Source organism: Elgaria multicarinata, chromosome 6 (genome assembly GCF_023053635.1).
Source record: "Elgaria multicarinata webbii isolate HBS135686 ecotype San Diego chromosome 6, rElgMul1.1.pri, whole genome shotgun sequence".
NCBI classification, from domain to species: domain Eukaryota; kingdom Metazoa; phylum Chordata; class Lepidosauria; order Squamata; family Anguidae; genus Elgaria; species Elgaria multicarinata.
The window spans coordinates 41,013,338-41,027,626 of NC_086176.1; the positions used below are offsets into that span (position 1 = coordinate 41,013,338).

At 39.4% G+C, this 14,289-nt stretch overlaps 1 protein-coding gene across 3 annotated transcripts in view; it reads left to right on the forward strand.

The window, feature by feature from the left end:
• The window catches only part of PTPRD (protein tyrosine phosphatase receptor type D), a 1,062,283-nt gene that overhangs the window by 883,480 nt on the left and 164,514 nt on the right, over positions 1 to 14,289 (forward strand). For all 3 annotated transcript variants that reach the window (XM_063129268.1, XM_063129265.1, XM_063129267.1), the window contains 5 exons: positions 1,196 to 1,207; positions 3,345 to 3,614; positions 5,097 to 5,678; positions 11,456 to 11,589; positions 14,093 to 14,237. In XM_063129268.1, the coding sequence (XP_062985338.1) occupies positions 1,196 to 1,207; positions 3,345 to 3,614; positions 5,097 to 5,678; positions 11,456 to 11,589; positions 14,093 to 14,237 (1,143 nt within the window). The remainder of the gene's footprint in view (positions 1 to 1,195; positions 1,208 to 3,344; positions 3,615 to 5,096; positions 5,679 to 11,455; positions 11,590 to 14,092; positions 14,238 to 14,289) is intronic.

Below are 14,289 nucleotides of genomic sequence, written 5' to 3' on the forward strand. Positions count from 1 at the left end.
AATAGTATACAAAGTGTCAAGACAAAAAAAAAAGTAAGAAAAGTGTTTTAAGAGCTTAGAGAAAAGGCATTTTTGAGTCCAATCTGCCCCTGTGACTTAAGGTTTGTAAGTATACTTACGTTCTTACATCTTGACTTCTATTTTTCCTGCATTGATTATTGACCTGAGCGTTGCATTTATTTTGGGTTTTTCTTTTCTTTTCCCCCCTTTCTTGTTTTGTTTTGTTTAAAATCCTAACGTGATTGCTTGCTGTGAAACTAATTCAACTCTAATTGAAACTCAGGGTGTTGAGGTGTGTAGCCACATGACCTCTGCCACTGAGTTGCAAAGGAAAAGTTCTTAGCTTGGAAACTCTTTGTGAAGAAGACAATTGCGTAGCCTTCCTTTTCTGTTTCTTTAAGCATAGTTTCGTACAGCTATATATTTATTTTAAATTGAAATTTTATCAGTAAAATGTAATCCCTGGCACTGCTGTAATGAACTAGCTGTCCTTTGTATTTATAAAGGGTTTGTGGGAGGTGAGACTCGTGTCTTTTTGATAGGTATGAATTAGGATAGATAAGTATATCATTGTAAAGTAACAGGCATGATTTCTCTTTAAATCTATGGAAGCATGCCTCTTTGGGGTTGCACATTTAAAGTGTTTCCCTTTTGGCACAATTTCCAGTGTCTGGCTCTTAATAGCATTCTGTAGAAGAAGTGCATAACTTTGAACATATACATGGCTAATCCTATCTTTCTTCAAAGTGGAAGGGTGGGTTGAAAGGAGGTGATGAAAGATTGTTACTCACACAGCTCTTAGCTCATTACTTTAGTGTGTGGGACACTATACAAAACCGTTTTGAAAAATATGATTTAGTTTTCTGGCTAGAAAGAGCGCGAAGGTTATTATGGCCTCCTTAGAAAGCTATTTGATCCTTTTCCTTTCGAAATACTATACTGCATGAGGCATGTGTGCCATTATTACCTGAAGGGATTTTATTTTCTTTCAAAATGATGCTAGCTTCTAACACCATGATAGCTGCGAGAAATCGCTAACAGAGCTGAGGTAGGAAGGTTTGGTTAGAGCAAGTAAAAGATGTTCAAGTAGCAGTTGAAAGCCTTGATATGGCCTTTTTACTCTCTCTGTGTTTCCCTTGTTTTTCTCCTTTCCTCATTTCATTGTGTTCTGCATCAAACCCCCTACATCCCTCAGAGCTGCGAGAAGGTTGGTGTGTTTTTTACTTTTTTACCCACCTTACAAAACTATTAATTAAACCAATAACAAAGAATACAAATGAAATGAATGTAGCTGCATTGTGGCCTTTTTATTTTTAAGTTAATGTTATGTTTAAGCAGAGAATGCCCTGGTCATGGCTTTTAATGCGTGCTGGTATCTAACTGTTGTGCATGATGAGCGAGGAAGAGAGTCTGGATGCATGACAAACCTGTAACACTCTTAACACTCTTAAGCCCTTGTCAATTTGGTCAGTGTTCCTGCTTCCCCCCCACCCTCTACAATTTTATTTCCCTTTAATTTCTGTTGTTGATGCCTGCTGATCCAGGAATGATTTCCTACAATTGCTCCTTCAAGCAGCGTAAGCATGAAGACGAAAGCTTCTCCTGTGTTTTATAATTATTATTTTTAAAAAAATGAGTGGTGTTCTGCAATACAAATTCTGCATTGCCTGTCACTTGCTTTGTTTGACCTCTGTCAATTGGCTGCTAAAGGCATGTTTTGCTCTTTGTTCCCCCTATGCCAGTCCCATTCACTTGCAAGGCCATCACAGTAAGCCCCTACTGAGTCTATAGATATTTACAGACATTTCAATCAAGTGGAAAGGCTTCAGTTAAGGAAATGTTTCTTTTGTACTCAGAATCCCTGATCCAGAGAAAGTTTTTTTCTCTCTGCTTAAGTCACACTGAAATCAATGGGCCAAGTTAGTTGTGACTCACTTGACTCCCACTGATTTCAATGTGTTGTAGGCACCACTAACTTTCTCTCAATTGGGGTCATAGCCATTTATTTATATATTGGTTTATATATTATGCTGAATTAAATAGACTATACCATTAGTTTAGAAAGCCCAAATACAATAAAGCACAGAGTACTTTGTCCAGCTTAAGGGCTACGTGCAATTCTCTGTTGCCTCTTCCTCTCTCACCACACCGTTATATATACACGCATAATATTTGAAGCAGGAACACTGATCTGTTATTGCCTGGTAATTTTCTCAGTGTTGTGTTTGCTTAAATATTAACTACTCTGTTAATGCAATGCCCTGCTGCTATGTGTTTTAGATATTACTGTCCCTCATTCTGTACACATAGAGCTGGCTTTGATATTATTAATATTATTAATATTAATTCTAGCAGCTTATTTTGCTTTCCCTTCTATGTGAACACTGTGGAACCCGGAATGTTTTAATGTTCTACTCCTTCCCTGCCACCATACACTTGCTTCATAACAATCCTAGGCTTAATCGAATATCTTCCTACTTCCAGTCCTACCCTCTTAAAATCCCTGTTTCTTTCAAACTATCTTGCCCTAACATTTTAAAAATTCTCTTCTGTACCCCAGTACATTTCTTTCCCCCCTCCTTCCTTCCTTTTTGGTTTCCTTATAAAAAATTTCTTCTCCTATGATTCTCTCCTAAGCATGGTTCCCTATAGACTCTGTCATTTGCTTGCCTGCATGACCAAATCCAGTACTCATACTGGCTTTGCCTTGTTTTTTCTCCTGTGACTATATATGATATATATATATATATATTTCCTATGTTTGTTTCAGTGTTAGTGTGAGGTCTTGAGGCTGCATCCACTTTTTGAGTCTGAAAGCAAATCAGAATTGCATTTTCAGTGTACTGTAGGTGATGTGTTCGAGGGCTGTGATGTGACAATGTGTTGCAGCACATTTCTTCACATCAGCTGGAAGTGTGCAGCATTGAAGTTGGTTTTGATACTCAACTCAAGCATGCTGTCAACCCTCCAGTTTTCTTCTGTACATATATATGTATATATATGCATACCGAATATACATGCATATATATGTGTGTGTATGTGTGTATCTTTTGCATGGTGTTTGTGTATTGGTAGTATGTAGTTAGTTATTTGTGGGGCCCTACTAGGACTGAATTTTTTTTTTGTATGAATGTGGTTAAACAATTTGATAAGTAAATGTAAAAGCAAAACAAAAAAACCCAACAACTTTATGTACACATAATGTACTTGTTTAGTATATATATAGCAAATAAGAGTAACAATTCATGCTTTAAACTATGTCTATAAATGCATGTAGTCTGTGTGCAAGATCTACATTCCACATTTTTGTATGGGTTATTAGCTTTATTTGTGCTTCATTTCAGTTCGTCGGGTCCCACCAAGGTTCTCAATCCCACCCACCAACCATGAAATTATGCCCGGAGGGAGTGTTAACATCACCTGTGTTGCTGTGGGGTCACCAATGCCATATGTGAAATGGATGCTGGGGGCCGAAGATCTGACACCAGAAGATGATATGCCCATTGGAAGAAATGTCCTGGAACTCAATGATGTCAGGCAATCTGCCAACTATACCTGTGTGGCCATGTCCACTCTTGGTGTTATAGAAGCAATAGCACAGATAACTGTCAAAGGTAAGATGCATATAATGAGAATTGTGTATGTTTTTTCTTTTTTTAAAAAACACCTTTTGCACCATGGTAATCAATATTTTTGCTAATAAAAGCTAGGTTCCCAAATTAAGCAAATGTGTTGGATCCAGACTTAGTTGCACTTAAGTCCCGTTGATTTCAGTGGGAGCTAAATAGAACTAAATCTACATATGAGTCCAACCCATATTCACTACTCTGCATGAATTCTGCTTGGTCAAGTTATAGAGAGGTGAAAGGTGCTCTGCAAGTCACTGAAACCCTGTCCCTTGACCACAGGTAATCCTACAGAATCCCCTTTGTCTTCTGAAATGCCACAGGTACTGTTCATACACTTTCAAGTCTGTTTTCGCAGCCATAGGTATTAGAAGATTAAGTGAAGGATGACATAGAATTCTGTACTCTAAGGGCCAAGCTACATGTTACTTTAAAAACTTAGTTTATATCTACATCTTTCTTTCTTGTGATAACATAAATGATGGGGGCCTGATCAGATCAGAACCTTAGCTTTGGGGAAAAGGAGTCCCGATTCAGCTCAGGTCACCCTCACCTGTAATTTTCATTGACAAAAAGTAATCCATTATTTTAAACCATTCCTACCATAAATATTGAAATCTTTAAAGAAAGATAATGTGATGATTGGAGACCAGAGCTGCATATGTCTGAAGAGCAGCCTCTACACATGAGTATGAAGGGCCCCTCACATCTATGTCTTCTCTTCAGACATTTGCACTCAACACATAGCAGGGCTAGTCCAGCCATGGCCCTGTGCCTTATCCATTGCTTGAACCCACTTCATGTATTACACGTGCCAAGGGACTTAACCTTTTATTAAAACTACTTCCTTGATTGTTTAGTGTAATGTAAGTCAACTGGAATGGAGTGAAGGGAAGTGTCTGGCGGTTAACCCTGAGAAAATGTGATCAGTCCCATAAGGGAATTTTGAGCTCCACCCAGAGCTCAAATGTACCCTCAGAAAATAACTGGAGGAAACATTCCAGATCAAATTGTATATACTAATAGGTAAAACAAATACTTTCAAAGTAATACTATGGCTATCTGCCATAATAGCACAGGCACACTTTCCCCCATATTATTCTTTTCAGCCAACTTTAGGTATAACAATTTTACAGAGACGTCAATGCCTACAAGGAATTTATTTTTTTCCAAATCTCTACTCAATTTGCTACTTTATACTTTGCTACTCAATATAGATTTCAAGCTTTTTATTAATTTTCACTCATACAACTGCTTAGTTAAGCTTAACATTGTAACAAACTACCTTTTTATAATTTTTGCTTTTCCCCCTGCAAGGATTGAATAAAATGGCAGACAGTGACAGGTTGTTGTTTTCTTCTTGTGATAGTACTCTATTTTAAATGGGATTTGCCCCCTTGTGAAATGGTTAGAAATTATATTTCACTTTAATTTTCTATCAGCTGAATCTATTTTATTATATTTTTTCAGCCTTACCTAAACCTCCAGGAACTCCTGTTGTGACAGAAAGCACAGCAACGAGCATTACTTTGACCTGGGATTCTGGAAACCCTGAGCCGGTGTCTTACTACATAATCCAGCATAAACCTAAAAGCTCTGAGGAACTTTATAAGGAAATTGATGGAGTGGCTACAACACGATACAGTGTTGCTGGCTTAAGCCCATATTCTGAGTATGAATTCAGAGTAGTTGCTGTCAATAATATTGGCCGAGGTCCACCCAGTGAACCTGTGTCAACACGGACCTCAGAGCAAGCGCCATCTAGTGCACCACGCAATGTACAGGCTCGTATGTTGAGCTCAACCACCATTTTGGTGCAGTGGGAAGAACCTGAGGAACCAAATGGCCAAATACAAGGTTACAGAGTTTATTACACCATGGACCCTTCCCAACATGTTAACAGTTGGTTGAAGCATAATGTGGCTGACATCCACATCACCACCATTGGGAATCTAATACCACAGAAAACTTACTCTGTGAAAGTTCTTGCTTTTACCTCAGTTGGGGATGGACCTCTTTCTAGCGACATTCAAGTCATCACTCAGACAGGAGGTAAGATGGATCTCATAGTGAGTTACTGTGATCAGTACTGCTGGGTGTTGGGGAATGTTCTAAGCAATAAGGTCAGGGTGTAAATAAGCTCTGGATTGGGAGTCTCCTATTTTCTGACTAGTTAGGAAGCTGTGTTATACTGAGGTAGGCCATCAATCCATCCAGCCTGGTAGTGTCGACACTGACTGACAGTAGCTGTCCAGGGTTCATGCAGGATTCTTTCCTATCCCTACTTGGAGATGCCAGGGATTGAATCTGGAACCTTCTACATGCAAAGCAGGTGCTCTACCACTGAGTTCCAATCTAATGCAGAATTCTAAAATATTTGTTTATATGTGTTTGACTTTCACATTTCTTATGTGATGAACAGTCTTTCTGAAGCTTCATTTGTTAGATGTTTGTCTTCTTGGTTTCATATTACAAGAAATGTTCTTGAAAATTCCATTTCGAGGTGAATTCCATTTCATTCAGTTTGCTAATCTTCTCTAAAGTGGTTGCCTATATTGTCATTCTTGCTTCACTTCTGCACATATTTTCAAATATGAGTATGCTTCAAAACTCTTCTGTTCATTTCCCTATGCTTCTTTTCTCCCTGTCTTATACTGCGGTTCAATTTATATTGTGCTGAAATTTGCTTTTCTAGCTCCATTTTTTGTCCCTTTGTCTGAGCCAATGTGAGGCCATACACTGGACAGGTATCCAACAAAAAATGGAAGAAGTATACCAAATAAATATCCCTAAAGTTGTGAGTTAATAAGTATTCCAAGTACTGCCATATAAAATACAAGGAAAACTACTAGAATGCAATGCATCTTACTTATGACTTTATACTTTGGTATGCCAGAGAGCTATATTGTCAAAAAGGTTCTTTTACAATACCTTTTATTTTCTTTAAAATCATGTGTACCCTTCCTTTACATTATAGTGCTCAGGGAATCATCTAACAAATTAAAAAGAAATATAAAATAAGTAATGATTAGAATAACAACAACAACGGACCAAAAAAGGAAAAACAGAAGACAGGCTCAAGGCCAGTCATTCTTAAACCTCCTCCCCAACACATATATACAAACCCCAAGGAGTTCAGCGTGACATGCTGGGGTCAGCCTTATCCTTATAATAATCCCGTGATTCACTGAAGGCTGACGGGTTCACATGTCATACTAAGCCACCTTGAAAATAAGTAACAGTGGGTTGGTTGTTCACTTGAACAACTGACAGTTTGCCCAACAGACGATAAGGCTTGCCATGGCTTGTTCTCCCCCTCAGTCCTCAGTCTGACACATATCCCTTTGCGGCAGAACCCGTCTTGTCTACTCGCCCCAGCCTCCCATTCTTTTCATTTACCTCCTTTTGGCTATTGGGCGGTATAGAAATGCAATAAATAAATAAATAAATAAAATATTCTAAGAAATTTTTGTTGGGGGGTGCTTCGAGAGTATGCAAATGTATTTGTATTTTTTTTTAAAAAAAAAAATCCTGTTCTTTTGCAAGTGTGCAGGAGTGCCCTTTCACCTGTCTGGTATGCCTGGTTAATTTCCTTGTATGTTTCAGCATCAAAAAAGCATCAAAGTGGAGTAGGTAACATACAGGGAAGTTGACAACAAGAGGCTGCATATAGGCTAATTTGCACATCGTTGCAATGGAGCAGGGGAGAAATAATTGTAAGAGAAATAAGGGACCCAGTAGTGCAATTGAGAAGCACCGAAAACGGAGGAAAACAGTGAACAGAATAATTGCATCAGAAGGTGGGGGGAAGGCACAATATCTTCCCATAGGCAATGTAATCTTCTGGCTTTAAACTGTTGAACTGACACTTCTCAGTGCCCTGCTCTCATTCAACACTTCCTCAAGTCTCCAGCAAGTCCAGAAAGGAGGATGTTTGGTGCACTCTGACCTTTTTGTGGCTCCGTCTCAGAGCAATTATTTGCACATGCACAAATTTCCCCTCCATGTATTTCTCAGCCCTTACATTTGAGCAAATTTCCCCTCCGTTTACTTCCCATAATTTACATTTGCACAAATATTCCTGTCAGTTTCAAAAACAAAACAAAAACATGGAGGGTGTCTGAATGGGATGGAGAAAAATGGGAGGGGGGACTGCACCAGGAATACTAACACACACACACACACACACACACAAATCCTCCCCCCATTCATTACATCCCCTGCACCCACTTTCTCAGGGATTTAAAAAAGCTGTCAGGGAGTTTTGCACATATCTGCTGAAGTGCAGTAACTGCTCCAAAACAGAGCTGCAAAAAATGGGAGGGCGTGTTAATAACTCACATTTCAGTACTAGCCGGATACTCAGAGAAGAGTTGAAAAGGTGGAGGACAGTGAGAAGTGTCAATTCAATACAGTTCTGTAGCCAGTCCCGGCAACTCACAATAAAATCACCCTTCCAGAGGTTTGGATAACACGACAGGCCACTCTGAAACAAACATGGTTTACTACCCACCATGTAAGAATCCAATCAGAGTGGCTTGTGTGTGGTTAACAGACATGCTTCTGAGTTTGGACAAATGACCAGTCACTCTAAAACAAACATTGCTTACAACCGTGTTGTGCGACCCTGTCAATATCTTAGCCAAGACCATCCAATAATCTTCAATACTGTGCAGGGAAACCAAGGCCATAGCTAGACCTAAGATTTATCTCTGGATCATCCAGGGGTCAAACCTGTTCATCTAGGTGACACAGGGGATCCAGTGCTCAGGCAGGGGCGAACCCTGGATGATCCCAGGATAAACCTTCGGTCTAGCTGTGGCTCAAGTCTCCCCAGTCCAGGTTCTATAATTCAGCCAATCTACACTGGTTCCTATAAACTGAGTATTGATATACAAATATTTTAATAAATATGAATGAATGAAAACTGATAACACTTTTCTTTCTAAATAATAATAACTTACTTATTTCTTACCCACCTCTCCCTCTGGATCGAGGCGGGTAGCGACATTAAATACAACAATACAATATAAATCAAATACATAAAACTGATTAAAAGAGAGTGTAAAACCAAAACAATATTAAAATAACAATCACAACATCTTAAAATTCTTAGATTTAAAATTCAACTGGATAGGCCTTCCAGAAGAGATTAGTCTTTATGGCTGTTTTAAACTCGGAGAGAATATTAAGATGACGAATCTCTTCCGGCAGGCCATTCCAGTCTGGGGACGGCAGAAGAAAATGTCCTCTGGGTAATAGTTATCAGCCTTGTTTTTGTTGGCTGGAGTAAATTCTCCCCAGAGGACCTGAGTGTGCTGGGCGGATTGTATGGGGGAAGTCGATCCCGCAGGTAACCTAGACCCAAACCACGTAGGACTTTAAAGGTAATACCAACACTTTGTGCTTTGCCTGGAAACTGATTCGCAGCCACTGGAGTGATTTTCAATACACACATTGATTTTTTTTATAGCTGTCATTAAGCTAGAGAAATATACTTATTGCTGTGATCTTTCTTATTCCTCGACTTGGAGAAGTGTTCTTAGTTGCATTACTTGATCAATCATCACATTTTAGAGTAATGACTGGGAAGACCATCTTAATTTTGATTTTGATTTCTTTGCCTCCTCCTCTCTCTCCTGCTTCTTCTTTGAGTAGATCTCTTTATTTAATAAGTAAATGACTAGCTTAATCAGCATTACTTATAGGGAAATACAATAAAAATAGATGTTTATCATTAAAGGCCTGTAACAGCGAGATCATCTTAAAATATTTTTTTCAAGATTTGCTAAATTTGATGGGGTGACGGGTGCACAGCTTGAACTCATTCCCCTTCTCAAAAAAAGATGTTTCCTCCTAATATTTTCCTTACAAAACTCCCAAGAGCCACTGTGGTGTAGTGGTTAAGAGTGTTGGACTGGTAGTCAGTTAATCCCGGTTTTATTCCCCACTTGGCCATGAATCTCACTGGGTGACTGTCAGCTTAACCTACCTCACATTGTTGTTGTTGTGAGGATACATGGCAAGGAAGAGGTTTATTTATTCCAACTTTGGTTCTTTAAGGTTGGGAAAAGGCAGGATATAAATGTAATAAATACATAAATAAATAAATAAATAAATAAATAAATAAATAAATAAATTCCTTCGTAGTCCCCCCTTACACATACAATAAGTGTAAAGTGTTGGTATCAAAGGTGATTGGCCAGCCCAGTCCTGCTTCTCCTTTGTCTAGTAGCAATTGTAAAAGTAGCGTCTCCATTCCTGGTCATACTGAAGGGTGTTTGGATCAATAGTTCAGCATGACCACAACACAAATGGGTTGGTGTGTGTGTGTGGGGGGGTATGTATGTAGATCAACAGATAATATTTTGCAGCATTATTTTCTTCCATAAATATGTACAGGTTTGTTTTAGGAACACATTCTACAGAGGTTTGTTTTGTGAATTAAAAGACAGTTTCACCCACACAGGATCAGGATTGGTGTATGGGGAGATGGCTTTGATTCTTTCCCCCTGCATTGATGCTTTTAGCCCCAGAAGTTGCCCTTGTTTGCCAAAAACTGTTTCCTTCTTAGGTCAAATAGCAGCTTGCAGAGGGCAATTTCATTGGGAAATTAGTACAAGAGAAGGGGTTAAATTCCCCTTTCCCACATGCCATAGTCGCAATCCTGATTCCGACCTTTCCTCAACCGCTATTTAAAACTAAAACCAAATCGAATACATTAATGTAATGTATAGCTTGGATCTCCAGCAGTGCCATATGAACTGCATGCCTAAGGGCGCCTCGTGAACTGCATGCATTGCTCTTAATGTGGAGATGGCAAATTGCTCTTCAGTTTAAAAAGTGACTCACTTCTTTGGCTCTCAGACCTCCTGCCGCAAAAACCTTAACGAAAACTCCAGTTTTCTCGCTGCAGCATACAGCTAAGGCCTGGATGTGTATGTAGCATGTTTGGGTTATAACCACAGCAATCATTTGCAACGAATGCTTTGGTCCAGTACATTGAGTACACATTTCAGAATAGTTGTTTTTTTAAGTAAAAAGTTATTGTCGTTACCAAATACCTACCTGCAAGATTTCTGTCAGATATTAGTAGAGCACGATCTTTCAAGAGCTAGGAGGTGTTAGTAATGGGTTGGTAATATGAGTTGGTTATGAGAAAAAGAGCTCAAAGGATTAGATGATGTGTGAAACATCAGTGTGAAACCTCTGCCCCACCGTATTAAATTGCCACATGGGTGGCAAAGGGACAGGTTCTTCTCTACTTCTTTATGTAACATCCTGTGGTAATACTTGCTCCATCAGTGTCACAGCAGCTAGCACGAACCTGCCTTCACTATAGGTAAAATATGAGAGTCTGAGGGATGGTTGGGAAACAAACATGCTTCTTCCTTGTCATCTACACAATAATGTGATAACTTGTGTGACTCTGCTGAGCTATGTGGATCAAGATATAAGTAACGTGTAAGCATTTTTTATCTAGTAAACAATACTTGTAAGGTATAAACAGATGTTCTCAAGCCACAGTAATAGCTATAATAAAGAACAGTACTAGCTGTTAATTTCCTTACCAAGCAAACAATTGTACAGAAAGTGAACACAATGCATGGTTGGAACATTATTTTGTGGGCAGGGGCTGTGTTTTTTACTAGAGATGAGATAAGATGAATATACTTAGTTCTTTCAGTTGCGTAGACTTGAGCAGGATTGTACACATGAAAGGTATGATCTATATGGAGTATACAGTGTGAGGAACTATCCTTGATCAAAGCGTTTCTTTAGTGAACATACTAAATAGTATTTCTTGATATTATGTACTCCTGCTTCAGTACCAGCACAGCCATTGAACTTCAAAGCTGAACCTGAATCTGAAACAAGCATATTACTTTCGTGGACCCCTCCACGGTCTGACACGATCTCCAATTATGATCTTGTTTACAAAGATGGAGAGCATGGAGAAGAGGTAAATAAAATAAATGCTTACCTTTTAGAAACATTTTGCAACTATTCCAACGTCTGTAATCTGTCACAATTATGATACTGGAGTAGTGTCTCCTTAGTCTTGTTGCCGAGGCAATGAAACTTAACTTTATTAAATTAACATTTAGGATGTAGCTTAGGCTGGTACATATACCACCATGACTATGACTAATTTTTCATAATTTTGCTCAAGTGGCTCCTCCAAATGTACTTCAAATTTCTCTTATAGGTGCTAGATAAGTTATATTATTGATATTAAATGGTATACTAAATGTCAGTAAAGTGGATGCTAAGTGTGAGATTTTGATGGAAATGAACTTTCCATATTCCATTTCTTTTAGATACTTGTAGTACTTTATGATTAAGATTATTTATTTTCATTCTTCCTGGCTTTCACCATTAAGTCTAGTTTGTCATCATTATTTCTTCATTTTAAATAAACATGAATTTGTATAAACCTGTAGGGTGATGCTACATTCCCAAAGAAACAGAAACAAAGTCATGCAAAGTCCATCAGGATACAGTCAAAGAATGCCAAGCTCTCAAATATACCAGTCTTCTTTTGCAACACCACCATGTTGTACTGTGGGCTTTGTATAGGAAAATAAAAGCTGGTAGATAGGTAGTTAGTCTGCTATTAAAGTTTTATATTTGAATTTTTTGAGAGGCTTAATTGCCTTGCCTGCACTCTCACTATGCCCTGATCACAGATCCTTGACAATATTTAATTGTAACGGTGATACAGTGTAAACATTCCTTTGTCTAACTATAGTATCTTCCAAACATCCAGGTTCACCTTACCATTAATGGATATCTTTTTATTTGTAACGAGTGTAGATATTGCTGTACAGATGCATTTTTCAGTGTTATTGTAGTGACTATGAAGTATCAAATAGCTCTTCCTAATACACACATACACCGTTGGTTACATTCTGGTATCTTATTCTGTGTGTTTTTTTTTGTTCGTGTAAATTTGTTTCTAATTATTTTCCATTGTGTGAATTATACAGCATACCATAAGAAAAGAAGCTTTGAAAAAGATCAATGGTATTGGCGAAGTTGTTTCTTTATTTCTTAGGATAAAAACTTAACTACACCTAGGCCTTTGCTAGACCAGGTGTTATCCTGGGCTGATACCCGGGATCGCCCCCGTGCGCCCAGATAATGCACAGGGGATCCCGGGCTCAGGAGGGATCAACCCTCTCTGGCCCCAGGATAAAGCCTACCCCTTTGGGCCCGCTTTTTCTCGCAGTCTCGGGCTGCGAGTGTGTGGCCCATTTTTGCTGCTTTTCCCAGCTCCGCGCAATTACTCGTGAGGAGCCGGGAGCTGCGCCCGGCAGGGTGAGGGGAGCGGGGAAACCCATTTTTTAAAAAACAACAACAACAAACCCTTAACTTGGTGCATGAGCGTTCGTGCGCTTTGTTCCTTTAAAAAAAATGGCAGACATGACGGCTCTCTACTTGAGTTGCCTTGTGTTACATGTAGACGAGGGCGGGATCTCATGCTATTGACAACACGAGATCACCCCTCCTTTATCCTAAGATATCCAGTAGGCCTAGCAAAGGCCTTAGTTGAAAGTGATTTTTATTTAAATCAGTTGGAGGTAGGTGATGGTTGCTGAAGACCTTACTGTTCCGAGAGTTTCAAGCAAGGCTGTAAGACATTCAGTGTTGACAAGATGTAAGAACTATTAAGCATGTAGACCAACCCCTTCACATGGAGAGCCAATGGCTGTCAAGATTGTGTGGTTCCAGCACAATGAGATTCTGGGCCAAAAGAGACAATACTTTAAATCTGTGTCTAGCAGCTACATGTTTGTCTATTTTTTTGTCTTGAGTAGATGCAGGCCCCGATACAGATCTTAAAAGTACACCTTGCCCCACATTAGAGTCCTGATCCAGATTGGGGGCCCTGCACCAATTCTAGAGTAAAAAAAAATGGAGGTGGGGAGATGTGGTTGTAAGACACAGATTTAAAGTAATGTCTGTTTTGGATCTCAGGTGCAGTAAAACTGAACCACATTTAAGTGGCTTTCACATAATACGACTATTGAAATGGAGTTGTAGCCACACACAGTGTTTCCAGTGATCTTCACCTACCTGTTATAAGATTTGAATTGGCCTCATGTGGCGCAGAGCAGTAAAGCAGCAGTTTCTGCAGCTGAAACTCTCCCCACGGCCTGAGTTCGATCCCAGCGGAAGCTGGTTTCAGGCAGCCGGCTCGGGTCGGCTCAGCCTTCCATCCTCCCAAGGTCAGTAAAATGAGTACCCAGTTAGCTGGGGGAAAGGTAATAACGGCCTGGGAAGGCAAGCTGGCGTCCCTCCAAGAGTCAGTAATGACTCAGTGCTTGCACGAGAGGTTCCTCTCCTTTCCTTATGTATGAATAGACATTTTAGGTTTGGGTGTTGAAATTATTTCTACGCAAAAGGCCAGACAACTGAGTATTAAGTCATTCTCCCCTTCTTCTTTCTGACTTGCCATTTAGCAGCGAATTTCTATTGAGCCAGCTACATCTTACCACTTACAAGGCCTAAAACCAAATAGTTTGTATTACTTCCGACTGTCTGCACGCTCTCCACAAGGCCTCGGTGCTTCAACGCCGGAAATCTCTGCTAGAACAATGCAGTCAAGTAGGTGTCTCTCCTTGATTACTTCATTTCTCTTTCTTATACTTATTGACAG